Here is a 26,442-nt window from a genome sequence, read left to right on the forward strand (position 1 = left end):
GCAAAAATTAGAACTAGACAAAGCACACACAAACACTCCTTTCCAAGGGATCAATGTGCCCACAGAGAGCAGGGTTAACCCTGAAGCTGTTTTGCTCTCAGCATACTGCAATTCTGTTCTGACTTCAGTTTAGCTAGAAAAGGAACAACCTCTGCCTTACAGCATCCAGCAACAGGCTAAAGCAACCTTAAAAAGAGAAGCTCTACTCCTTTGGGATAAAAAAGCAGTTTCCAGTAATTCTGTTAACCAATACAAAACTGGTATTTTAAAAATTTAAATACTAAGGCATACAGATGTGATTTGGTGTTTCCCTGAAAATAACATATCTCAAAATCCATGGGGAGAAAAAGGCCATTCAATCATATGCTTGAAGTCTACTGAATCATTTGCTTTCTTCAAAGGGGACAAGAAGATAACCCAGTCAAATCTTTCACACATTTAAACACTGTAACAGAGGTTTTAAAGATGGGGTTCCTGTATCTTGATTTCACAGTGCTGTCCCAGCAAGTCACTTAAACAGAACAATAAGCACAGCAGGTCCTCGCTAACTTTGGTACACAATTCTGACTGTCATTGCTCTGGCTGGCAATCCGAGTTACACTCCTTTCAGGGAGACTTTGGAAACATAATTATCTGAAACTACTTATCTGGAATAAATAGTTATTTATTTTGGAAACATAATTATCTGAAAATGTCTATAAATAATGTATCACATCATATTTATGGTAAAGAAAACCAGCAGATGCATATTTGTGGAAAAAAGTTAATTTGCATGATTAGGCATCAATTGAGTAAGCATCAATTCCTAAATCCAAATTACAATAAAATATCTATTTCTTAGTTTGGATCAGTTTAAGAAACATTAAAACATTAATTAAACATTGTTGGTCTCACTTCCTAGTACATTTACATTTCAAGGTGATGCATCTATTTTCTAAATATTAATCCATGTTAACTTCCTATATCAACCATTTATCAAGCAGTGGTAACACAGAAACAGAGAGGGAGGGACAGAGACACTGCATCTGCTTAGAATCCCTACAACAATATTTCTGGCCTCTTGCTGTATTTACATGTATCCTTTAGTTCTCAATATCCTGCAGTGTATAAATGACCCAAACTCCCAAACCATTTTCCATTAGTTTAAGAATATTTACCTTAATACACAAGTAGGAATATGTAGGGGCTGTCATTGTTACTAGAAGGATTATGCAATTAAAAAAAACAACTAAGAATGAGCACAGCATCACATAGTGTAATTACCCTATGCATAAAGGCATTTTTCTCGCAACACAGAAAAGACAAACTGAAAATACATAAGAGGACTATAAAAGATGACTTGACATGGAAAATACTGGAAGTAAATTAACAGTATTTCAATTGCAACAAGCAGTGTCTGAAAATATATTCATTTCAAAACCAGAATATTTTAACTATGCAGAACAAGGTAGAAGCCAGACCAGTCTTCCAGAGAGCTGACAATTCTTTAGTAGTCTATAGGGCTTTCTACACAGCAGTCAAGGTAAGGCAGTCCAGCTAAAATAGAAAACAAGCAGCGTTCATGAGTAACAGAACTTTTTCTTTTAAACATGAAAATCTACGATGAAAACATCAATAATATTTCAAGGGCAATACAATTAAAACTGATATTACATACTAACAGTCAGAGATAACTTAATCTCATCAAAATGACAGAAGAGCCGCCTCACAAAAAATGCTTATATAGCTTTGTTAGCAGATACAGCTGAAAGGATCAACACAAACCAGAATTAACAATACTAACACCTGCTTGCAATTAATTTCTTTAACTAGAGCAACCTTCTTCCCCTCCTTCATGACAAAGTTAAAACAGAGAGAAGAACTGAGAGTGTTGCCAAAGCAAAGACTTGAATTTTGTTAAATCTAAAAGCCTTCTGCTGCCTTTCCATCTGCCTCATTGGAATTTCAACGCCCATCACTGAACAATTTCTAGTTAAAAACACAATAACAGGACTACTGCCAATAGTGGACTCTGGCTGTTCATCCATCAATTAAATACAGCCACTTCCAGGCAGAAACACAACGTGTGCGGCTGTACCTTGTCCCTGACACAGCTGCCAGTGCTGCACACACGAAATGAAAGCAAGATAGAAAATCCAGAGAACAGCCCTGGGCAGGGACACTGCTGAAATGCCTATTTTCCAAATAAAACCCCATGTCACACTGCACACCTGCACTGGAGGTACTGATCAGCTGGTTCTCTCTTATTTTTAGATACAAGAAATGGCAAAAAGCCAAATGGTTGGTTATTACATGTTTAAAAGCATTTACATTTAGGAAACAAACAGAAGTGAGCATCTGAGAATCAGTCAAGTCACAGGCAGTGACTACAAATAGATAACAGCAAAAATAACAGATCACAGAATAATATCACCTTCTGTCTATTTACTTTTATAGACAGACTTCTCAAGCATCAGACAATGTAGAGACTGTCTTGGAATTTCAGTAATGACTGGAAACAGCTTTTAAATGGTGTCAGAACAGATTAAAAATGGAAAAGTCCTCAAACCTCAGAAAATTAACTGGTATGGGGCAGTTTGAAAATACTGATACCTACATTTTATAGGTTTTATCTGATGGGTTCCTCATTAGGCTTCAAACCAAGACATGCAAACAGACATGTACAAAAATTACATCTTTCCTATTTAACTAAACAAAAAATGCCAAGGTAATTTTTTTTTCTTAATCAGTGTTCTGGATAAGCTTTAGATAAAATCCATAAAAATTATGGTGTAGAATGTCACCTGTTGACTATTGTAAAGTGAATATTCTGCACACTAATCTGTGAAATACTATCTTTCAGGAGTTTTTTCTATTCATTGGAAATGAAAGGGAACTGAAACAGTAACACCACAAATGCACGAGCACTTGCCTGTGGTTTCAAATTGCAATATTGCTTCCTCCTTGAATATCTGTCCTGTGAAAAAGTGCAGTATGGAATTTGGGAGAGGGGGGGATAGAATTTTTTTCCCCTTAATCAGTTGTTTAAGGCATCATCAGACTTGATACACACAACTTGGTGGCTAGTCCTCAACTTTAGTTTAACCTCTGACTTTTACTTATCTTTCAAATACGTAATTCTTGCAATAACTAAAGATGCCCATATAATCAAGGGCAGTATTTTCTGGCAAAAACCTTTTCTAGAAGAAAACACTTCCTTTTATCCAGAAGCAATGTATTTCCCAATATAAACCCAATTTTCTTTTCAGCGTATGCTAACAATGCTCCCCAACACACTGTTATAACTGTAAACAGGAGTTTGATGTTTCCAGTTTCTTTTCCCCTTCACACGCGGCTTAGGCAAGGAAAACCCAGACCATGAAGCACAGCTGATGACCCCACAGCATTCCTACCAAAGTGTAATTACAGGACATGGAAAACTCAAATCACTCCCAGCATTCTACGCAAAAAAAATGAGACCTAAAGAAACCGTAAGACTGTGTACAGCTCCTTCAGAAATCACGAGGCCAAGGCTAAAATATACTAACTACTGAGTTTTAGAAAGCCTATCCTATTTCTATAGCTGACTGAGAAAGATGGCCCCTTGCTCCTCCCTTCAAGTCCAAATCAAACATCAGCCTTTATGGGCATGCAACTGTGCAGCACAAGCACTAAAACCATATTTCACACTGAAAACTCCACTTGATATGGATGTCCTTAGAAAATATATAATTTTTTTGAGAATAAAATTAAGTAAACAAAAAATAATTAGCGTGTTTTAGCATTCTAGTCAACTCTGGAAACTTGTCACTGTGTGCTCCTAGACCACCAACATAGCCTAGGCCTTATAAAATTAAAGTACCAAATATGTAAGGATGCCTGCTGCTCACACACCAGCACAGCTCTGTAGGACTCCAGCACATGCCCTTCTCCCTGGGAATACAGGCACTCCAAAACAATCCCACAGACAAACTTACTTTCCTGTACCAAAAGCAATCCAAATCTAATACAGATGTTTATAAACAAGGAAATTTTTTTTTAAGGCCAGTGCTACCTTCCCTTTAAAAAGAGTCACATCTAAAGACAGCTGTAATTCTTGCCTCTGTCTTAAATGTTTACAGGTATTCTCCAGTTCTGTAAAGCTCTTCTGGCACAGCACAGTGCAGATGGTGCTGTGCACTTCATCTGAGCAGCTGCTGCTGGCAGAGACATTGTCTGGGCCAACTGGGATTTCTCAAATTCTCTGCTACATGCAAACACAACACTTGAAGACAAGTATGTAAGGCACGTCATGGAAGGAAATAAAACTTAGTGAAGGCTTATTCTGGATTTGTTTATTAGCTTTATTGAGTTATCAAGAGGTTTGGCTTTCTAAAAGTCAGTCTCATTTAGTGAGTCTCTTAGCATAATATACACATTGCAAATCCTCATCAGAAAAGGACAGAGGCAGGAATAGACCCTCAGTCTGAAGACAGGGAGGCAGACAGGAGACCAGTTGGTCAGCTACCTTTTAAATACACTTTCACAGAGAAAATATTTGAGATAGTAAAAAAATTTGTCCTTTGCAAAAACCCAGGTGACTGAAAAGGTCGAAAGCTACAACCTTGAGCTATGGAAAAAATCCTATTATCAAAACAGCTATAAATTAAACTCCAAGTAGAGACTCTGCTGAACTTCACTCTAAGAGAAAAAAACAAGTCAAATGTATAATTCAATGCCAACTTAATCTTCAAAGAAGACCAAAGTTGCTGACCTTGTCTTGGATACCTCCCAGCCAAGTGAGCCCACCTCATGCTGCTCACCCTGCAGGTCCCACAGGGCACCTCCCAGTGTGTGCCCTTCCCATCTCAACAGCCAGCACAGGAGAAGGCATTGTCAGCCAGGACTGGTGAGAATGAAGGACTCCTATGTGAGCCAGCAACCAAGCACCAAACCCCAAAAGGATAACCTTGCTGTTTGCAGTCAAAACCAAGGTATTCCTCTTTTTTTTTTTTTTTGAGAATTAACAATAGAAGTCAAGAAGAGCAATTGTACAGTGTACAGAGTTGTAAAGGAATTAGCAAAGTGAGTCTTTGGCTGTTATCAGTTTTATTCAATTTACACATTGCTGGTAGAATTTCTACAGTCACACAGAACCCTGAATTTTCTCGACTAAAATGTTGTAGTCATGAGGGGTTTTAAATAAATTTATATAAACACATGTATACATATGTACATGTACACAAAAAAACCAAATAACCCTATAACTAAAACAAAATCTACTTCAAATCTCCCAGCATTATTTTATTTTTAAGGAAGCAAAGAATTAACTTCTGTTTACCACAAAGACTAGATTAACTTTTTCTTTGGTCTAAACTGGCAGAAAACATCTCCATTTCTTTTCTTGCAGGCTTCTGAAAAATTCTACACCCTGAAGAAACTGCCAAACCTCAGATCTCACTTCAATATATATCACCTTGGAAAATAAAGAGACAAATTTCCCTAAACTTAATTGTACTAAATTCCCTGAGAAAGGTATTGGAACAAGCAAATTAGCGATGCTGCAACTTGTACTACAGTCTGCAGTTGCAGTGAATAAAACTATGTCTTCTAGCATGCTTTAAGGGTTTTTCATTCTCCCACAAATATTACTTGTTGACATGGAGATTGCTTTGCTTCAAAGATGCCAACTGATATTTTTAATTCTAGCTTGCAGCATCAAGATATTGTCTCTAAAAATATTTAATATCAGGGAAATAAAAATTTCCATTAAGGGGAAGAGGACATATATTAACTTGAAAATGAATTCTGTTCCCAAGAGTCAGGCGTAATATTTGCAAACTATTTAATATTCAAGTAGTTTTCAGCTTTCTTTGTTCATATCACAAATCCTTTTGGGTTTTTGTTAATTTCATATTTCTGATAAATAGAAAGCCAAGGACATTTCTTACTGTAGTCTCAGCTTGAAAACACATAAGTTAGCCATTATTATATTATGCCAATAAGCACAAGCATGAGCACAAAGTGTTGTTCTTCACAACAACAACCTTCATTTGGAAGTCATTTCTGATTCTCCATTGTTTACTAGGTCAGGGTACCACCACAGAGATGACAATGATGCTTTTTAATCAAAGGAATGAAGCTAATGGAAATAATTAATGCTAACTACCAATATACTAGCTATTTATTTAAAACACAAAGGCATGTGCCTGGACATAGCTGCTTTATATTATCAGAAGGAAACTCAGACTTTTTCCCCCAATCTATTTTAAATTCCATTGAGAAAATACCCCAAGTTTAGTTATGGCACCAAAAAATGCTATCATGGCCGAGTTCTGGATAACCTTCAGTTTGCTATTAGATAAGAATAGGTAAGAAAGCTTACTTGTGGAAAAACAATAAACCCTGCCAAAAAGGGATAAACAGAAGACAAAAGAAAAAGACACAACAAAAATTTAGAGCATGAAAATGACGACCAGACCCAAACAGCAAGACAGGCAAGTAACACCACTTCGCAGTGGCATAAAACTGGTTTTTTGAACTAAGTCTTGGGTTTCTCCATAAACAGTAAGTAAATATCGTCAAATCTTACTTGAACGATGCCACAGAGATCTTTCCAGATATCAGTCAGGCTCCTGGGTAAAGTTTATTTTCCAGGTTACAAGTAGATATTATCAACTCTAGAAGACATCAATAATTAAGTTCTCTCAGTGCATACTTGCCCTATTATTTTCTATCAGATACAAAGAAAAAAGTACCTTAGTTACTTGAGGAAAGAGATGTGCAGCAAGAAATAGGAAGCTAACAGGACTAAATAGAAATCAGACGCAATATCCTCTTTCAACAAGTGCCTTGCTGAATACTAAGAGTCTTGCAAGAGCAAGTTCCATGTTCTGAATTACTTCAACAAGACATTCTCATGGGCCCTGGTTAGAAAATTTATCATAGGAGTTAACTGTTTGATAGCACAAGCTTAGATGCTTCAGTACCATTGCAAATGTGTTTTACAGCCAGCAATGCACCGGAGTCTACACTTTATATGCACTGCTGAAGTGACACTCCACACTTCATTATATACTGCTTTGGCAGGGGTGCAGCAGTTCATCATGAATTATACCACCCTCCATTTGATAGTTACCTGTAACAGCTTATCTCTTTTATATCTGCATCAGAGCTATTTTACCTCAATGAAAACCAGGATTAAAACCTCCGTGTAAGAACCGGCAATGGCTCAAGTAAGTCAGCATACTCTCATGAAATCTAGCTGCAATAAAATATAATTTTTATGGCATAAATAAGACCAGTTATACAGCTACAGCCACATTTGACAGTGTGCTGACTCAGCATGTGACATTGCCCCAGTTTTGATTAGCACAGCATCACCAGGGGGAAGGATGCTGGTGGAGATGATGGCACAGCCAGCAAGGGGAGCACGGCAAGCACACATGTCAGCAGCCTTCTGCAAAACACTTTTCTAGAAGTAGACAGCAGGGATGGAGATCTCTTCTGACCTACAAACAAAAACCTCCATATGGCCAAAAGCCCAGACTAACAAAGCCAAGAGGAGGAGGAGCACCAGACATGGTCCCACCACTACCTTTCAGGACAGGACTGGGCTGGACTCCAGGAACTCACAGTGACAGCACAACTGCCCTTGCTGCCCTGCCAGCCCCTCAGGGTGCCACCTGGTCTGCCAGGTATCCCTGGCCAGAAGAGGCCACCAATCCCACTGGTTTGGACAATGGTGAGCTCAAGCACATTCCCATTCCTTCAATAGAAAGAAATCCTCTTGCAGCAAGAGACCCTGTCTTTCACTTAGGGCACACCAAATCAGTCAGATTTGAGTCCCCTGATAGAAACCAAGAATGTTCATTTGCATGAGGAAAGAAATGCAAAAACACATGGTTAGAGAAGATTTACATACAGCTGGACACATTGAATAATGGGCAGAGTTTCAATTACAAAGATGGTAATTACCAGGAAATTTCTTCCATGAAATGCAGATCTTAAGACTCCTACCAACTAATTCTCTTTTCAGCTTTTTATTCAGAAGAAAGCAGTGTATATGCATTCCACATTCTTTAAAAAGAAAAAAACCTACACAGCTTCACAGCCTGTTTAAGAATTGCAGCTCATGCACCACGGTTTGTTATCCCAAACTGTATTTCAGGACACACATTCATTATAAAACACAAATCTCCAAAAGATACTAAGAAAATTATAGATCTCAAAATGCACTTGGAAGTCCAAAGACACAATGCAGAAACAGAAATCTTACCAATTTGTGGATAACCACCACACAGATCCAAGAGAACAAGGACTATTTGCTTGTCTGTAAAACATGTAGGAGAGGGAGGAAAATAGGAATGTGCAGCAAATGTTGAAATGAAATCATGACCTAAGATAATACAGGGCTTTGAATTCAGTGTTGACAGCCATGCTGCCACCCTGGAATCTTCACTGACCCTGCTCTAGAACAAACTGTAACTGTTGTGCACTCCTCATCACCCCAAAAGAACTGCAAAATAGAAGGGGGCAAGTAGGAGGAGATGAGACCAGGGACAGGATGTCTGAGTGGTGGGGGTAGAAGAAGGCTGGGCTGAGCACAGGCAAGTAAGGCAGATTATGACAGTGTGACACAAAACAAAGGGGAAGAAGAAAGAAAAAGGAGATAAAAATCAGACAGTCTTGGTAAAGCAACAAGGATGGAAGAATCATCAAAAATCACTGGAAGAATGATCAAAAGGGAATATATTGATCTTTCAGCTCAAAGCTGCTTTTACCATTTTACTAGAAACACACCAAAAAAACATAAACTAACTTCTTACTTTCCAAACATTATATTCCAATACATTTGTTAAACATAAGACCTGAAGACCAAAGCTGCCATTCAAGACCACACACACAAAGATAAAATAAGTGGGGGCAGAATCTGCTCTGCTTCTGCCGAAGCCCAGAGCCTCCTGCAGCTCAGAGATACCCCAAGGACAAATGGCACGCTGGGTTTCCATCAGTTACCCAGCCCCAGAGCAGGCCCTGAGCTAACCCTGCCACCAGGGGCAGGAGGACACTGGGGCACAAGGGCCATGGCCAGGCCATGCTGCACAAACCCTTCCCTGGTGCAGGGATCCCACTGCCAGCTCCTGCTCTGCAGCACCCAGGCCTGGCAGCAGCCACAGTGCCAGCACCATTGCTCGCTCAAATAACCACCCAGTACAGTCCGCATGAGTGCACTTGTTTTTTCCCTACAGTAACAAAGACATCGGTACATCCATGGGAATCCATTTTGAGATAATCAACACAAAATCAGAGACAAAAGAACTACAGAAGTGATTCCTTAAGTTCTCTTCTCCTTTTCTACCCACAATCATACCTAATTTCACTGCTGTTGAACTGCAAATTTATATTCAAAATCAAAACATGCAGTAAGGAGAAAAACAACAGCAATAAAAAAAACAACCAACAACTGTTGCCGTCTTACTGCAAAAGCCCCCATACCTTCTTGGTGATTTCTCTTGGTCAGCTCCTCACAGCACTGACTCCTCCTTCTTCTTGTCTTCACAGCGCAACCAACAAACTCCATCTCTCCTCACAGCACAACCACCTAACTGCAGCTCTCCTCACGCAGCTAACCCACTCTCTTATAGCACTCATCATCACTGGACACAGCTGTGGCCTGTTAAGGGCAGGCCTGTTCCTAATCTCTGGTAATTAGCACAGGTGCAACTCCTCAGGGGTGAGATTACCTTCTGCACTGTCTTTATTTTGCTACAGTCTATCCCCCTATACACAGCCAAATATGTGAAAGTATGAGAGCAGTTGTATAATATTCAGGTTCTCATGTAGTAATATAAAACTTTATCGTTTGGATTGCATGAACTGTGACTCAAATACTTGTTACAAAAATAATTCTTTACCATAATATTTTTTAAAGAAATGTGATTTAACGTTGAAAGCTTACTTTTCACAAAACATTCATTTCCAGTCCAATTTAACTTGGCACTGTCCCCTTCACTTAAATATCCATTTTTGCCCAGGGGACACTATTTTCTAGATTTAGAATTTGCATCACTGCTTATATGTGGAACTTTGAATTGGTTTTTTGTTTCCTTTAGCTTTCAAAGGTGGTATTGTTTTCTTTTTCTCTATGAAACAAACAGTGAAATCTCTCCTACTTCTTATTATTTTTATCACAGACTTGATCTTTAAAACCATCTCAGTTACAGGAATCCTTCCTGTCCCTAATTCCATGAAAAAATACAGAAAATCCTCCATACAATTACAATTCAAATTTCCATGTCTGACACAGAGGGAGTAACTGAATATTATGAATGCAGCATTCTAGACACTTACCCCAAGTGAATTATCCTAGAAGAAAGGAGGACATTTAGCTGCAGAAGTGTGCTTTGAAAGCTTAAAACACAATTGCACTTCCAAACTCTCCACACACTTTCAGCCTCCACCGGCTGAGTGAATAACTGCATGTGGATTTCTGCCAGCCAGGAACAGTCACAACAACCAGCTCCAAGGAGGGGCCGCTGAGAGCTGAGCATTCACAGGGAGCACCAGGTGGGACTGGCACACAGCTCACAGCACAGGCACAGGCAAGGGATCTTGCTGCTCCCTTGTGAAACTGGATCTTACCTTGATGCTTATTGTACTATCTCAACTTTGAAATCCTCTGCATATGAATTTAACAAGAAATATCATTATACTAACCAGAAAAAGCTCATGTATCGTAATTCTGAAGTTAAGATACAGGAACTGGTCACTCCAAATGCAAATAAATCAATCACTGATTGCTATTTAAAAATGGAAATACTAGGATTTCAAACCACATCTATGAACAACTGTGTCAAGTGGTTAATTACAATCCTTATTTTAAAAGTGATAGTGAATAGAGCAGAGAATTTCACATTATAGGTCATCCTCAACAGATTTTACTGAGTTTGGAGATCCAACGGATTTAAGATTCTGCCTATAGCAGCAGTTGAAACTTTGCCAGCAACTAGACATAAAATTCTTTCTAATAAAATCTGAAACTGTTTTTTCCCTAATTATAAACAAAGCAGAATGATGCTATGAATTGTTAGGCAAAATATTTTGCCACTGGACTTATTAATTTTAACTCTGTTGATTTCAGTTCTGTATGTCATAAACTTAATTAATAAAAACAAAATGAGTCTTTCAAAGTTCTCCAAAATAAAGAGAAAACAAACCAAACAGGAATAAAAAGAGATTTGAAGATCCCAATTCCTAATAGCTGTGGTTCTACCTCACAAACACATGGGAAACTGCCGTTCTATAATAAGCAAACCAACTGTCTGGAAATCAAAATTTCTTTTAGGATTAATTGTAACCTCTTCTTTTTCCAACCTGTATTTCACACTGGTTATTCTAACAGCATTCTTTGAAGAGGAGGAAGTGGGGGCAGACCCACACCAAATTAGTAGAGACTACAGTTCACTGAATGAAAACTGCCTTTATACCACAGAGACAACTTTTTTCAAGCTAGATAAACAGATGAGATCTAAAACTCCAAACGTGAGCCTAGGAATGAAGAGATCTAATTAATTTCAAATGCTCAAAGACCTTCTTCAAGGTCTTTAGATCACTCGCATTACTTTACAGCACAACACAGCTCACCAAGTACTTCACAGATATAATTGCTGCTTGTAAAGCTCACTGACCACAGCCTGAAAGCTTCTTTTGGTCAAAGCAGGGAAGCACGGTCTGCTGTGCTCAGGATCAGCTACAATTCCCAAACTTTGGACCTTCTAATCCAATGCAATGTCCTTCCATGGGAAGGTCAGGAAGGAGGATAAAGAAACCATATATTTAGCTCTAAAATGGAACTATTGATAAATAGCACAAAAGCATAATTTTTAATAATGCCAGTCATTTCACATACACAGTCTCATCTACTGACAATTCCTAAATTACCCCCTGCACAGAGAGCTTGCACAGTGGTGAAAAAGTGTAGGATAGCAATGTGAAATATCTCTGCTGACCAAGCACAGCTTCTTTCCCATGCAGTACTACTTTCAATATCTGAAATGAATGACTTTTTCCCAGGAATAAAGATGGTAATAAGTATCTTTTTCAGTTGGAAGTGTCCCTTAAGATGTCATAAAACAAATAACAACATGGCAACAAAAAGGTACCACTTCCCAGAATACTGATGTGCAGGGATAAAATGCAGAACAGAAACAATTTTAAGCACGCCAGTAATTCTACATTCTGGATCTATAAAAGAATCCCTGTACCATTAAGTCTTGCATCTTTATCACATCACTTTGTGTAGCCTGACTTTACAAAGCCCTGGAGTCCTCTATATCTTCTGTAAGTTTTGTCTCCTTACAACTCAACTTTCAGATGAAGGAACAATTCATCAATTCCCACTCTTAATGAAATACCAACACAGCAAAGACAACAATCCTTTAAAATTTCAACACGTTCTCATATTGGTTTCAATACTGCTGAAAGCAAATACTTTCACTTCCCATCTGATATCTTCTGGATCTCAGCCACAGCCAAGAATCATTTTGCAGACAAAAAAAAGATAAGCAAGCCAAAAGTTTGAGATAGAACTTTTTAAACGAATGCTGGGTGGATTTTTATTTAAAAGAAAATTAGGAGTCAGTAGTTGAAGGCTGACTCTTCTGATTGCAGAGAGAAGGATATTACAGTGCAGATTCTCCCTCTAAGAATCACAGTGGAAAAGAGCATGGGAAATGTCACACAAGGTGGATGAAAATTCGCTTTTAATCTTGGGATTAGCTCTATTCCATAACCTTGTCTGACCATTCAACTATTGCAGTCTTCTGCAACATTTTCATGCAAACAAAGACAGTAATCAAGTGCCCCTTGCAGTACCAAAAACATTGATTTTATTGATACATTTTGTTCAAACCACCAAAAGCTACAGGAGGAGGACAGTTTTGCAGTGCAAACTGCACCTATTGATGGCATACCAAAGGAATTTCAGCAACATGGTCACAGCATCACCCTGACTTAAAAGAAACAGTATTCATTTCCAAAGAAATAAAGAGAGAAGTAAATAAATAGGAGCTGGACTTCAATGATCCTTGTGGGTCTCTTCCAACTCAGAATGTTCCATGATTCTAACACCAGTTCATGGAAAATGTGAATCTTGATGATCTGAGAATCTTGTTCTAGCTGAATGATCTAAAAACCCTTTCCAATTTGCAGCCCCAAAATGTTATAGGCATGAAGAGAAAGGAAACAAACAAATTAAAACATTTGACCAGCTCCTATACTAGTTAAGGATTAGAAGCAGGAGCTTTGGTCTGAAGACTAAGTTGTTTCCCAACCCAGTTCGGGCTACTGAGCCCTCCAAATTTAAAACCAGTCCTCTCAGAAGCAGCACAAGAGTTGGGGATGCTCCTACTGGGGCCTACAAAATCAGCAACAAAAGCTAGTTTAAGTTGAGCTCAGTAAAACCATCTCTGAACTTTGGTCGATTTTGCAAAAAGCTTCAGCTAAGGAAATTAACATCCCAACAGTCCATTTCAGCAATTCTGGAATATTTGCTTTTAAAGTTGGTTTGTAAGGAATAAAACTCCTTACAAACTGCTCGTTCTCCTTACAGAAGATAAAGGAAGTCGTAACTACTCCAGTGAAGGCACCACCTATGCACACTGCTTGGAATAGTCCATCTAGTCCATCCATGGTTCTAGATTTAAAAGATTTATTAATGCTTACCAGCTCTTCACACACATTTCAGAGAGGTGTGGCACATATATTAAATATTCTGCAGGATGAAGTGAAAAAGATCACTCCATATGTCGGAATGCACATAGCAAATTAATAAATTTTTAAAGTTCTATTTATCCAAGTCCAGAGGAATGGAAAAGAAGCAAAAGTAATGTAAATTCATTTCTACATGGAAAGCTCAGAGACAGGCTATATATATGCTTTCAGTTTGCAAAGTGTGTTTCATATTCTTGCAAAGATGTTAAGCAAGGAAGATATTTAGACTGTGTCTGATGTGCAGCTGGCTGGCAGGACAAGGACAAGGACAGCCATCAGGTAGTGCCAAACATTGCTCACTTACTCCCCTTCCAGCCTCAGGATACCAGAGCAGCTAGAAAAAGGCATTCATGATGTCAGTAAGCTGCTGTATGGTGTCCCACCAGGACTGGTTTTTGTCCAAAATATCTCAAAATACAGTAGTCCTTCCATTTTCTGACGCCTATAATTTTACGTTTTTCCTTCTGTTTCAAGTACCAATTTACCCAGCCACGACTGTACAACTCACTTGCAAAGAAAATACTAATCAGATGGCAGCGCACTAATAAAATTTCTTAGAAGTAAGTTCAGATATGACTAGCCTTAGTATGTGCACCTCTGAAAGTTTCTCCAGCTAAATATGAAAATACAGGGTGTAAATTTATTATTTTGATGTGAACAATGCAAAAATGAGGTTTCAGGAAGGCTCTGTATGACACGATGGTGTCTCTGAGGAGAAGCAGGGCACAGACAGAATAACCAGATGAGGCTGGCCACAGGAGGAAAAAGAAAACTGTGCAGGAGGCATCATTAGCAAGGTGCAGTTTAGGCCTAGGTTCACCAACGTAGGCCACAGCAGGCTGCATTTTTAATTTTTTCATGCATCAGAACGCAGGGGAACCTTGATACATGACTTCTGACAAATGCTTAGGTAGATAACACCAAACACCTAAACAGTAGTACTGAAAAACACACAGATCACCTCTGTGCTGGAGTTCTGGCTAAACAAGAACATTTTTTGAAAGAGAATTTCCATAAAATAGGCTTTGTTTTTAAAGAAGGCCTGTCCTTTTACAATCCGTGTTTTAGCAGGAATGTCTGTGTGCAGCACACTGGATGTTTAATTTGCTTCTGAAATGCTTATGTCTTGACTTTTGTGAAGTAGGTCAGTTCCTTCACAATGTGCAACCCATCATGCCCTAGCTCTTGAAAACACCAGTATTCCCTTTCAGCAAAATTCCATTAGGTATATGGGGCAGACATTTTAAAACGTCCTTCTATTTTGCTAAAATCTTGTAACTCTTATAAAACCTAGCAGCCAAGACATACACAAATAGTAACTAATCCCATGTCAGAGCCCCTCTTATGCCAGTTCCAAGAAGCTGGAGGAAAAAAAAAAAACATAAATGAGCAAATAAACAGCTTTTTTAAAAGCAGTCCGTTCTAAGGAGCCTGTGCATTATGCAGCAAAAAAATTAACATGATTGACCCATGATTGAAAAGGGCTGAAAAGGTTTATCAGTGATGCACAGTTGCACAAGGCATTATGTGAACTAGCAATGCATGACCTAGTGACACTAGCAGAAGTTTATCAAGAGGGGAAAAAAATAAATCTGAGTTTTGTGGGATGAAGGGGGAAAAAGGGGAGAAGCTGAACATTAAGAACCATCTTTTCTTGAAATAGCCTATGAATTCTCCATCTAGTCTCTATTTCAAGAACAGCCTTTTGGCCAGTTTCATTGTATGGTATCAGCTTTGCTTCACACCATTATATTTGTAGTAAGACATTTCCTTTCACTCCCTCACTGCAGATCCATACTTGAAAAGCTGGCTGTAGAAATCATGCTCCAAACAGAGCGATCACACCTGAGCACATGCTGCCTTTCCCAAGCTAAACTGGCTCTGATTGTGCCTTGCTGAAGCACAGGGCAAGGGGAGTGTGGGCTCTGGGCAGCCCAGGCAGCGAGCACCGACACCGTGCACACACCTAGCTGCTTGCACAGGCCAGAGTTTGCATCCTGAGAGATGCACAATCTGCCACACAAAGGTCTCAACCGTTTTTACTTATGGCTGCCATTGACTGCTGTAAAAAAAGGTCTTGATGGCAAACAGATGTAGGAATCTACAAGTATTGAATCCACTGCCACAATTTTTTTTAAAGTTAACTTCTAAAAGTGAAGCACTGAAAAATGTGGAAGCTCACCCTAAGCAATAAATCATCAAAGCCAGAAGGTAATCTCTGTATGTTACAGCTACCTTCTTGCCCTTCCTCAAAAGAGAAAAACACTAAAATTCTGTTAAGTGTTCTTCATTATCATGGGCCTGTGGAAACTGACAATAAAATAAACAAAAAAACATTCGGAAACAAACAAAAACAAAGCATTCTGGTGACTGCACAATATTCAGAGAGGCATTTTGCTTGTGTGGATGTTTGTAGAAGTCCACTACCTTCTGAGAAATTTGAGGGGAAGAAAAAAGAGGAAAAGAGGCAAATTCAACTTTACTATTCTCCAGAATAATTCTCTTGATAAATTCCTCCTCATCAAAACTCTTTCCAAATTCCCCTTCTCCTTCAGATGCCAATTTACAAACACTTGAAAAATATTCCAGAAATTGACATTTTTCTGGCCAAGTACCAGTGATGTAGAAGTATTTTGTTATAAAACTAATTCCTACTGGAAAATAATTTCTCCACCAGTTCTTTGAAAAACTAGTAGTGGATTGGGTATGGAACTTGAATTAGAGAATTCAAAAGCATGATTTTTGAAGGCAGATTTGATGAGTATTTCCTTATGAAGCACATAAGAGAGGCAGATGTCAAACAGTTCCACTAGTACTAAAATTTCCAGTTAAATTACTCTTAAGATTTGACATCCTTCCCTCTTTATTTTTTTCTCTCTCCCATACTGCCAGAACAGGGCCTGGAATAGTGAAAACCACGCATCTCTTAAAAGCTTAAAATAGCCCACAGCTAACTTAAAGGTTCTAAAAGTTCTTCATTTATTCAAGTAGATTTACCCACTTCAAAAAATAAAATGTTTCCTGAATTTCCATCAGTATGAGCATTAAAACAACTTCCACACAAAACACAGTAACTAAGACACTGCATGACATGATTTTTACAGTTCCTGAAAGTACCAGTGACAAAGTAAATGCTCATTAGAGACACAAATTTGCACTTTGAGACCTGTCACTGACACACATACCCAAGCGGGATGGAAGGCCTCTCACTTGAAGAACAGTGAGAAATAAATTTGAAGTGTCAAAAAAGTTTCCTTTCAGTGCATTAGTCTTTGTCATCATTCATTTAATAAAAAAAGGCACATTTGCCAACACTACTAATTTGAGAAACCTTATGACTTGCAGGAACACTCAGGAACAAACATTCAGCATTCTCTCTTCACAACACAGATAACCAGACTATTGTTCTTTCATTCTAAAATGGCAAAAATATCATCAGAGGTCTCTACTGCGAAGGGTTTTCCCCATCCCAGTGTCAGATCCATAAATGTCTGTATGCCACACAACTTCAAACAATCTAACAACAAAAACATAATAGCTAGTCCAATACAAAATAAAATTTCAGAAACAAAGAATCATCCTATTACATTTAATACTCAGTCATCACCTCTAACCAAGAGACCGTCAGTGAGCGTGACTCCAGTGCAACAGACCTGCAACAAAGCACGCTTCAGAAAGTTGTTTTATCCCAGTCTGTCCAGTTGTTCTGAATGTAGACACATCTATTACCCATCAGTCTTCCCAGTGAAAACTTACTTCTCAGACTCTATCCATAAAAATGGCCAAGAGTGAGTAAAGCATAAAAAGGAAACCCATAACTGTTTGTTCCCAAATTTGAAGACAGCTTGCCCATTTGAAACTGACAATGGCTCCAGATGAAAACCAACAAAATGTAAATATAAATAATGCATGAGGTGTTTTCTGTGTTCGAACAACAGGTTACAACTCTACACTTGACACATGCCACACTTTAAAGGAGAAGAGAGAACACCCATGTACCTTGACGCAACAAATGAAACCACCAACCAGTAAAGATCTCTTGGGGTTTTTTGCAAATATCTGCTAAGATGCAGGAACTTATCTGCATTGCATGCACATTTCAGCAAGCACACATGCACTTACTATTCCCATCAAAGCTCTTCTTCCCATCCATTAAAAAAAACTACACCGAGAACAAGGCACAGAACCCACACATCTCTGACCAAAAAGTTTACTGCAGCTTGTGTTGTTATAGATGGAGAAATCCGTACCATCAGAGAGAGCTGCATCCTGCTACACTGCACACCACTGATGCTGGAAGAATTAATCATTCACAGATCAACAATTGGTTCTTTCATCTCCCTGGCTTTCTCAGATCAGACCATTATGTATTTTTTTCCACCTACTGATCCTGTTACACTCCATTTTTCAGCTGCGTGTAGCAAAGGCATCTGAAAAACATTCCTACTTCTAGAATGTACCTCACTGAAAGAAACTGGTGAGGGTACCTATATGCTTCCACAGGATTCACAACTTTACCAGTGTCAAGAAGTGACAGAACATTGAATTCTGCACTAAAATCACAATGTAATAAGCTGTGAAAAAAATGTGGACGGCAAACTGAAGGGCACCAAAGTCCTTCTTTCTGGCTTTCTACCAAAAGCCTCATGGGCTTGTTCACTGAACAAACCCATGAGATAGCTGACCTTTTAGCAAGTAAAGTTTTAGGACTAAATACTTCAGCTAATCAAAAACTAAATTACATGTATACATTAACTCAGCCCACATCTTTAAAATAAAGCTGTATTCTGGCCAGCCCGAATGGCACCACATTCAGTCACGACTAAACCAACAGGAACATGGCTTTTTTAATATCTCTGCAGAGAAAAGAGAGGGCAAGGCAGTATTCATGATGAGCACTGCGCCTCATCATGACAGCAACGGAAGAAAAAGTCACTGAAAGAGAAGGTTGTCATGGGAAACATTTCTCCCACTTTTATCTCCGGCAGGGTTTGTCCTTTAAACGCTCACCCCTGCAGAGGCCTGGCAGGTGACATCCCGGCAGGTGACGTGAGCTCGGCACAGCCAGCCCTGCCAAGGGCGAGGGACGCTGCCCTGGGCCACGGCCGAGCCCGGGTGTCCGAGCCCGCCCCTAATGTCACCTCACGATCCTCTGAAGGGCGCAGGGTCTCGGCAGCGCAGACCCGGGGCTGCAGAGCTGCACCCAGCCAGAGGATGCGGCGCGGTGCGAGGATGCTCCCAGCCTCCGCTGGAAGGGTCCCGCACAGCTCTCCCCGGGGACAGGAGCAGCTCTGGAGGCGGAATGTGCCGCGGCATCCCCGTGAGCCCCGCGGGCACGGGGACCAGCACCGGAGGCACACGGTACCGGGGCAGCGGGACCGGCCGGCCCGGCCCCACCCGCCGGGGAATGGCCGGGGCAGAGCCGAGCCCGCCGCAGGGAGCGGAGGGGAGGGGAAGGGCTGCGGGGGCTCCCCGGGCGCCCGCCCGCGCTCACCGTCGATGTTCTCCCGGTCGCTGATGTGCTGCAGGTTGCAGCCCGTGTCCTCCCGGCTCAGCTCGGCCTCGGGGCGGTAGGACTCCAGCCGAGAGTGGGCATTCCGCCGCAGCTTGGGGCTGGAGGAGACGCAGCAGGACGTGGTGTTCCCCATCTTCTCTGCCCGGCCCCGGCCCGGCCCGGCTCGGGAGGAGGCGAGGGGCGGCCGGTCAGCGGGGGTGGCGGGAAGCCATGGGCGGCAGCGGCGACAAGAGGGAGCGGCGGCGGGGGAGGAGGCGGCGGTTGCGGCGCCCTGCGGCTGCACTCGCCGGCGGTTCCCCCCGGCGGCTCATCCGCGGAGGCGGCCCCGCAGCGCGGCCCGCCGGCGTGGGCTGCGGCAGCTAAGCCGCCCTCCTCCGCGGGCGGGCAGCGCGGGGCCCGCCGGGGCACAGCCCCATCCTCCCCCGCCCCCGCGCAGCCGCCGGGCCCGCTCCGCGCACGCACCCACGCGGCAGCGTCGCAGCCTCCGCGGCAGCGACACCGCAGCAGCAGCGGCGGCGGCAGCAGCAGCCGCCCCGGGCGGCCCCCGCGAACCGGTTCCGGTTCAAGCGGGCGGTGACGCCTCCCGCCGGGCGGGCTGCGGGAGAGACGGCGACGGAACCCGGCTCGGCCGTGGGGCCGCCCCGGCAGTCACCGACGGAGGCCCCCCTGAGCCGCGGCCTCGGGGCTCCCGGTGCGCCGGCCCCTGGGTCCCCGGCCCTCCTCACTCGAGCGTCCTGCATACGGGCACGGACCCTCTCCCACTGCCCGGGGCTCAGCGCCCTGGTGCCGGGGGGAGCGGGCACAGACCCTCTCCCACAGCCCGGGGCTCAGCGCCCTGGTGCCGGGGGGAGCGGGCACGGACCCTCTCCCACAGCCCGGGGCTCAGTGCTCTGGTGCCACAGGGAGCGGGCACGGAGTCTCTCCCACAGCCCGGGGCTCAGCGCGCTGGTGCCACAGGGAGCGGGCACGGCAGGCGCTGCCCGTCGCTCCCGGTCGTTCCCCTCCCCTCAGGGGCCCGGCCGTGCCGAGGCCTCCCCGCTGCCCCCGGAGCTCCTCGGGACCCCCCGAGCTCCTGTCCGCAGCGGGGACCCCGCGGCTGCCCGGATCCAGACCGGAGCCCGAGCCCGGCTGGCCCCGCGCCTGCCCCGCCGTGGGGACCCGCATCCATCCGGAGAGAGTCACTGCTGTCCCAGAGATTTGAAGGGACTGCACGGATTCTTTGAGAACTTGTTAAACTCTCCTGTGGACTGACCGTCCCAAAAATAACACCACAGAGCAATGAGAGGGTGTTAAGTGCCCCTTTGTAACACCTTCCCTGTGTTCAGGGCTTTCCCTGTCAAAAATCCGGTTTTGCCCTACTCAAAGTCATGTTGAAGATGGGGATTGTGCATGGCTTTCATTAGTCTTTTTTGTTGTGTGTGTTTTTTTTTTTTTTCTTTAAATCTTTGTAATCTGAGCAAATCTCTTGACTGGTGGAGGTCTGAGTCATGGTAGTTGAATGAATACACTGATAATTTGACAAGAGAAAGGAACTTTTCTGTGTTTATAAAAGAAGCTTTGACTTGCAGCCCTGTGTCCAGGGAGCCATGACTTAATCTACCAGGCATCTCATGATATCTGATGTGTTCACAAGATCTGCTCAAGTCAGATGATTACATGAAAGGCTTGTAAGTTTTTTATCCTACTTTTTTTTTTCAGATCACACATTGCAAAGAAAATCAAATTTTTAATTTTCAACTGCCTTTTGAATGTTTATTGATGCAAATGTACTCTAGTGGAATACAAAGAATCAAGAAGAAAGAAAAATAATGTGAGTTTTTTTCAAAATCAAACTGTTATGGGGATGTCTTCTGTAACCAGTTTAGGGACACTCCCCTCCCCAAACATGGATGGGCAGTAGATTTGGAGTTACATCAGTAGATTTGGAGTTGCATTGTCCCTATGTGTTTGAGTAAGTCAAGATAGATTAGGGATAGGTTTAGCATCTTTTTTGTATTAGTGTATTCACTGCTTTGCATCCAGACAAAAGGAAAGTCTTTGCTGAGCTCTGGCTGCTCTCAGAAATGCTGTCTAGGAGGATGTCATGCTAACTAGTGCCTTCCAGCACCATGCCGTCCCTTGCTGAGGGCACCTCAGCCCCTCCACTGGAGCTCACCTGCTCTCCAGCTGAGCCTGAGCCTGCTCAGACCAGGCCTGACCCTAACCTGGCAGCAGGGGAGGTTAAATCTGAAATGGGCATAAGCAACAATCAGAAAATCTCAACACGATTGTTAAAGAATGCAATCATCTCTATATACACAACAGAACAGTAAGATGTTACTGAAATGCCTGGTTTACCACATTTTACAAGAGCACCTCAAGCTAGTGAGATCTCTGTGGAAGACTTGTCTGAGCTGCCCTGTTAAATTCCACCTTCCTGTAGGAATCAGGGACTTGTGCTCATTTGTGGCCTTTTCAACCCGTGTGACAGCTCCTAGGCCACCAGTGCCATTGTCTTTTTAGTTCTTTTTGGGTGATGCTAACTGGGCAACTCTTGGCTTGCACTATCAATCCCACCACATTTTTTCATAAACATTTCATAACCCCTAATTATTTAGAAACTTGTAACAATTGTAAATCTATTGTAGTAAAATCTTAGACAAAACTTCCAGTTTATACTTATTCTGCAATTTTCACAAGCTTTGAAACAAAACAGGCCACATAATGATGGAGATGGGTTATGAAGCTTGCTTCTCTAAATGTTTAAGTAGAGCTTAAAAAGACATGTTTTCTTTATTAGAAAGGATTGATTTAAGCTTTGTGTTTTATTTAAAACTAATATTATAAAACTAAACATTGTAATTTAATGTATTTAAAATTTGTGATCACTGGCTGTGACCATGTAATCACTGGATTTAATCACTAGATGTGACTATGTGATCACTAGATGGATGCCCTTTAAAATCCCTTCCAACCCAAACCATTCTGTATTCTATCCCTAGTTCTGTTATTCTGTACAGCTACCTATTTTCTCACTCACAGTCTTTCATTCTAAATTTTTACCTTTATTCCTCCTCTTTTCACTGTAGGAGCTTGCTGAAGTACATTATAATGACAAAGGTGCTAAAATACATATTTCAAATCAAAGAAAAGGGATGCTGCTCTAGGGTAATGGTCTCCTGCTGGTATATAAGAGCTGAGAAGAGGTGAAATATATACCATGAAAACATATTTAGGGTTTGATTATGATTATTTATTTCAGCTATCTGAAGTGCATGATGCAAATGTAACTGCATTATTTGATAAATATTCATACAGTAAAGCAGGAACAGCTCACTGCACCTTACTGACATGCTTAGAAATCAATGTATGTCCTTTGATTAGAGATTATTCTGTTCTTGAGATTTATGATTTATATATTTTAATGATTTTGCCCTCTGGAGCAACTGCATCAGCTGAGGAACACCACAAATCTCCCTAAACTAAGGCCAAGGCTTTCACAATTGGTCAGTGCTGACATACCTTTGTTTTAAAAGTGCTTATTCCTGCACAAAAAATATTTTAAATCTGCAGCATCTCCGCTGCACAGAAAACACTCCGCTATAGAAAAGGCAATGGATTTTAATTGGCTAAAATTAATGATGTGACCCATTGAATTTTGTGCTTGAAATCTTCCTGGAACATTGTCAAAAATGTGCTTCAAACCCTCAGATATAGGTCAGTGTTTTGCTTATATAAGCTTTTCATCTATTTTGAGCAGATAAAAATTAGAAGTATTATTTAATCCAAAAGTATTTCCTGCTCACAAACCAAATGATTTGTGAAGTACAGTTAAAGAAAAAAAACCACCAACAACAACAAAAACCCTCAAAACCATAAGATAGATGAGCGGTGATCACCAGATCTTTTGGTTCTGCTCATCTTTCAAATGCAGCCTGAGAAATTCGTGTCACACAATGCCTTCCCCACACCGCCATCTGATGTTTGGTTGGAGTTGTACTCGCAGGTTGGGTGTGCAGCCACTCTCAAATGCATCGTGTCAGTTCTCTCACAGAGCTAATCATTGTCTGGAGTTTAAGCAAAAGCTTAAAATTAACATTCCCGTGTGCAAAGTGTTCAGCCTGGTCAACTGAATCATACCCTAGACTTGGTTGATTGTAATAGCTAAATTTTTTTTACGATAGTAATAAATTCCAAATCAGTTAAAGCCAGTCATGAACACACCTGAGGAATGTTATTATCCCTCTGACAATTCTTATTGTTCATATATTTGCATTTATTGTTACAAGCCTGAATTCAGTAGTGTTAGCAGACTTCCTTCCTGGAGGCAAGTTCAGAATGCATGACACTTGATTCTGACCCAGGCTGTGTGGCAAAGCCTTTTGCTGTGCTGCTCCTCAAGGGAATGCATTCATGGGTCATGTCTTAGATTCCCTCCCTCAAGTATACTATGCACACAGACTACTCCTATGGCAGATTTCCCCCTTGATTCTTCCAGGGCTAAGACAGTATTCTCCTTCTTGGAGGTAGAAATCCAGTGCCTGCCAGAAGGCATCCTTTCAGCCCTGACACAAGTTATGTGCCAGCCCCAAGCCCTGAGCTGTCTCCAGACAGAGGAGGAGGGTTCTGTACATGGCAGAGAGCTGCAGCTACTGTCCACAGGAAAGACACCCAGGCACAACAAGGAGTATGAAAGAGATGGGACTGGGTTTAAAAATACACAAATGGTATCAGTGGAGTTATTCCTCTGGTGAATGGCACATTTGTTTCTCAGGAATCAAGTGCCTTACTGGAATCAGTGAGAAAAGGAGAAAGAGTAAATAAAGATTTGTTTTGAAGATGAGGGCAGAAACTGGGGCTATTTGATTAATGTATTCAACTTTAGGGCATAAATTGGGATATTAGCCTCATGCTAGCCCATGAAGGGATACTGTTCTAGGCAACAATGCAAAGCCCCAAGCCACACTCCTACTCTGAAGTGTGGCAGCCAGAGGACTCTGCCTATTGCCACTTACTGTACAGGAGGAAACAATCGCTTCAAGAAGGAAAGTGATACACCAGAGAGCGAGTGTTGGAGTACTGCCTGAAACATACATAGCCCAGATAAGTCTGTATTATCTTATATTGCAATCTTTTTTATTATTGCCATGTTTCTCACCAGCTTGAAATCACTGCAGAAAGAGGCAGTTTCCCCACAAGTAGGGGAAGATTGGTCATTGTTTTAGGGGTTACACTTGAAGAGCAACTGTGCTAGAATATTATACACACACACACACACACATATATATACATATATATGTAACTGTTCTTTTTTATTTTATTGTTTCTCCAGGGATTGAACAAGATAAGATGGGCACTCAAGCAGCCAGAAGCCCACACATTACACTTACGGGGGAAGATCACCCACAGTGCACAGACGTGCAGTGAGCTTTGGGAGGGAGGAGGCAGCTCAGCACAGTGTACCATGCATGCCCTTGCATTGTGGAGGAAGGCACAGGCAATTGGATTTAACCAGCTGGGTGGAATTTGATTTGATTAGCTTTGGCACAGTTTCACATACTCTCAATTCATCAGTGAATGGAGTAACTATATTGGAAAGCTACTGGGGAAAAACAACATTGCCCCTGATGCTACTGTCACAGGCAGATAGAGCACAATCCCATACAGCCTCACTCTGTGTTTTCCTCTCTTCATTGTCTCCCTAGTTAGTTTTTTTGTGCCAGTGTGTGTCTTCCTGTATCAGGATTGGCTGCCTTTTCTTGCTCTGAGATCTTGGCATGTAAAGAGCAGTCATTACTCCATGACTTGACTATGAGCAAGGGTGGGAGTGCCCCCTCTTGAACAATAAAACCCCTTGTAGAGAAAAGCCTAACTAAACAAAACAAAATGTGTAAAACCAGGCAGTGCTGCCACAAAGCACTTTGCTAGCTAGGGAGTCTATATGGAGTATGAATAAGAGCCTACTGTGTTGCAGTCTGTCCTGCCTGTGAAAGATCCCATTCTATAAAGGGGTACGTGTTAGTCTCTTCTTATTTCATACAAGTCTAGGCAAATACAACTACTTTAGTTTCAATGAAGCTGTGCCTAATCTCCACCAAGAATGAGAACTGAACCAGGCCCAGCAATTTGGGACAGCATGTTCATACAAAGCCATCTTCTCTCAGATTCATCTTGAGAAAATAACATCCCCTACTTTTACCAACTGTCAATACCTTGTAATTTTGAGTATCAGTAGTGGCAGCTCACAGTTAAAAACATTTTTATGTAGTATGAGCTTACAAGTCCTGTAATATGAGCTAATAAAGGGTAATATGCAAGTGATTGAAGTATTTTGAAACATGGCTCACCAGAAGATCATGTGTCTATCATGTGTCAGGCTGAGCTCTCTGTATGAAGAATATGAGGGAAATTCATTGCTTTATCTTACAGCTCCCCAGAAGACCATCCTTTTAAAGTAGAATAAAAAAAGTGTTTTGTTTGAAGGATAGATCTGAAGAAAAGTTATAGGTTTCAGAGACAGAGAATCAAGCTAAATATGGTGAGCTGTACAGACGAATCTCAGGAATTATTCCTGTGAAACACATTCTCAAGCTAAGTTACCCTAAGTATTAACATTTGTCTTGAGTGAAAATAGACTTTCATCAGTTAATTTTCAAATCAAGAGGTGAAATTAAAAAGTGAGAAAATTCTCAGTATGAAAATTAAATTGAAGCATCCAAGTTTTCAACAGAAAAGTGTCCAGGCATGAGCCTTTTTGATTTTTAGCAGGGTACTACAATTGTGAATACTTGTAGGAGCTCAATTGGAACTGTAGAGAGGCCAAAAACCCCCATGTATATGTCTAGAAAATACAGAAAATGGAAATATGGATCTGAAAGGTAAAGAACCAAAAATGAATTAATGTACTCAACAAATGATCAACAGATATGTAATTTTCAGTGTGTACTTCTTACAGATTTTGTTCCATTTCCTCATGTGGGAGGAATCCTATGTGGGATTAGGCAGGACATTTTCCTTTGACAAACAATGTAAGACTGAAAATGATGCATGAAAAAAGGCCAAAAGCTTTACTTGTGAATTCTGTCCACCATCAGTGGTCGTTGATATCAATGTTCTTTGAGTAGAAAGGCTACAAAATCAATAAAAGTAATAAAAACATTATTTCTTTGTATTCCAGAGTTCTTTCCCTCTCAATGAAAAAGTATCCAGGACATAGG

General features: G+C 41.3%; 1 protein-coding gene and 1 long non-coding RNA gene across 2 annotated transcripts in view; one reads left to right on the plus strand and one right to left on the minus strand.

The window, feature by feature from the left end:
- The window catches only part of CCNY (cyclin Y), a 119,264-nt gene extending 99,745 nt beyond the window's left edge, over positions 1-19,519 (minus strand). The window contains exon 1 of the mRNA XM_054273765.1: positions 19,226-19,519. Coding sequence (XP_054129740.1) covers positions 19,226-19,379 — 154 coding nt within the window. The 5' untranslated portion in view covers positions 19,380-19,519. The remainder of the gene's footprint in view (positions 1-19,225) is intronic.
- A 4,284-nt stretch (positions 19,520-23,803) lies between these two features.
- LOC128935562 (uncharacterized) lies at positions 23,804-26,386 on the plus strand. The gene is made up of 2 exons (XR_008482950.1): positions 23,804-23,912; positions 24,558-26,386. It is a non-coding gene; the product is annotated as an uncharacterized LOC128935562 (long non-coding RNA).
- The last annotated feature ends 56 nt before the right edge of the window (positions 26,387-26,442 follow it).

Source organism: Melozone crissalis, unplaced genomic scaffold (genome assembly GCF_028551555.1).
Source record: "Melozone crissalis strain CALT ecotype California unplaced genomic scaffold, PUWL_Pcris_2 ptg000016l_1, whole genome shotgun sequence".
Taxonomy (NCBI): domain Eukaryota; kingdom Metazoa; phylum Chordata; class Aves; order Passeriformes; family Passerellidae; genus Melozone; species Melozone crissalis.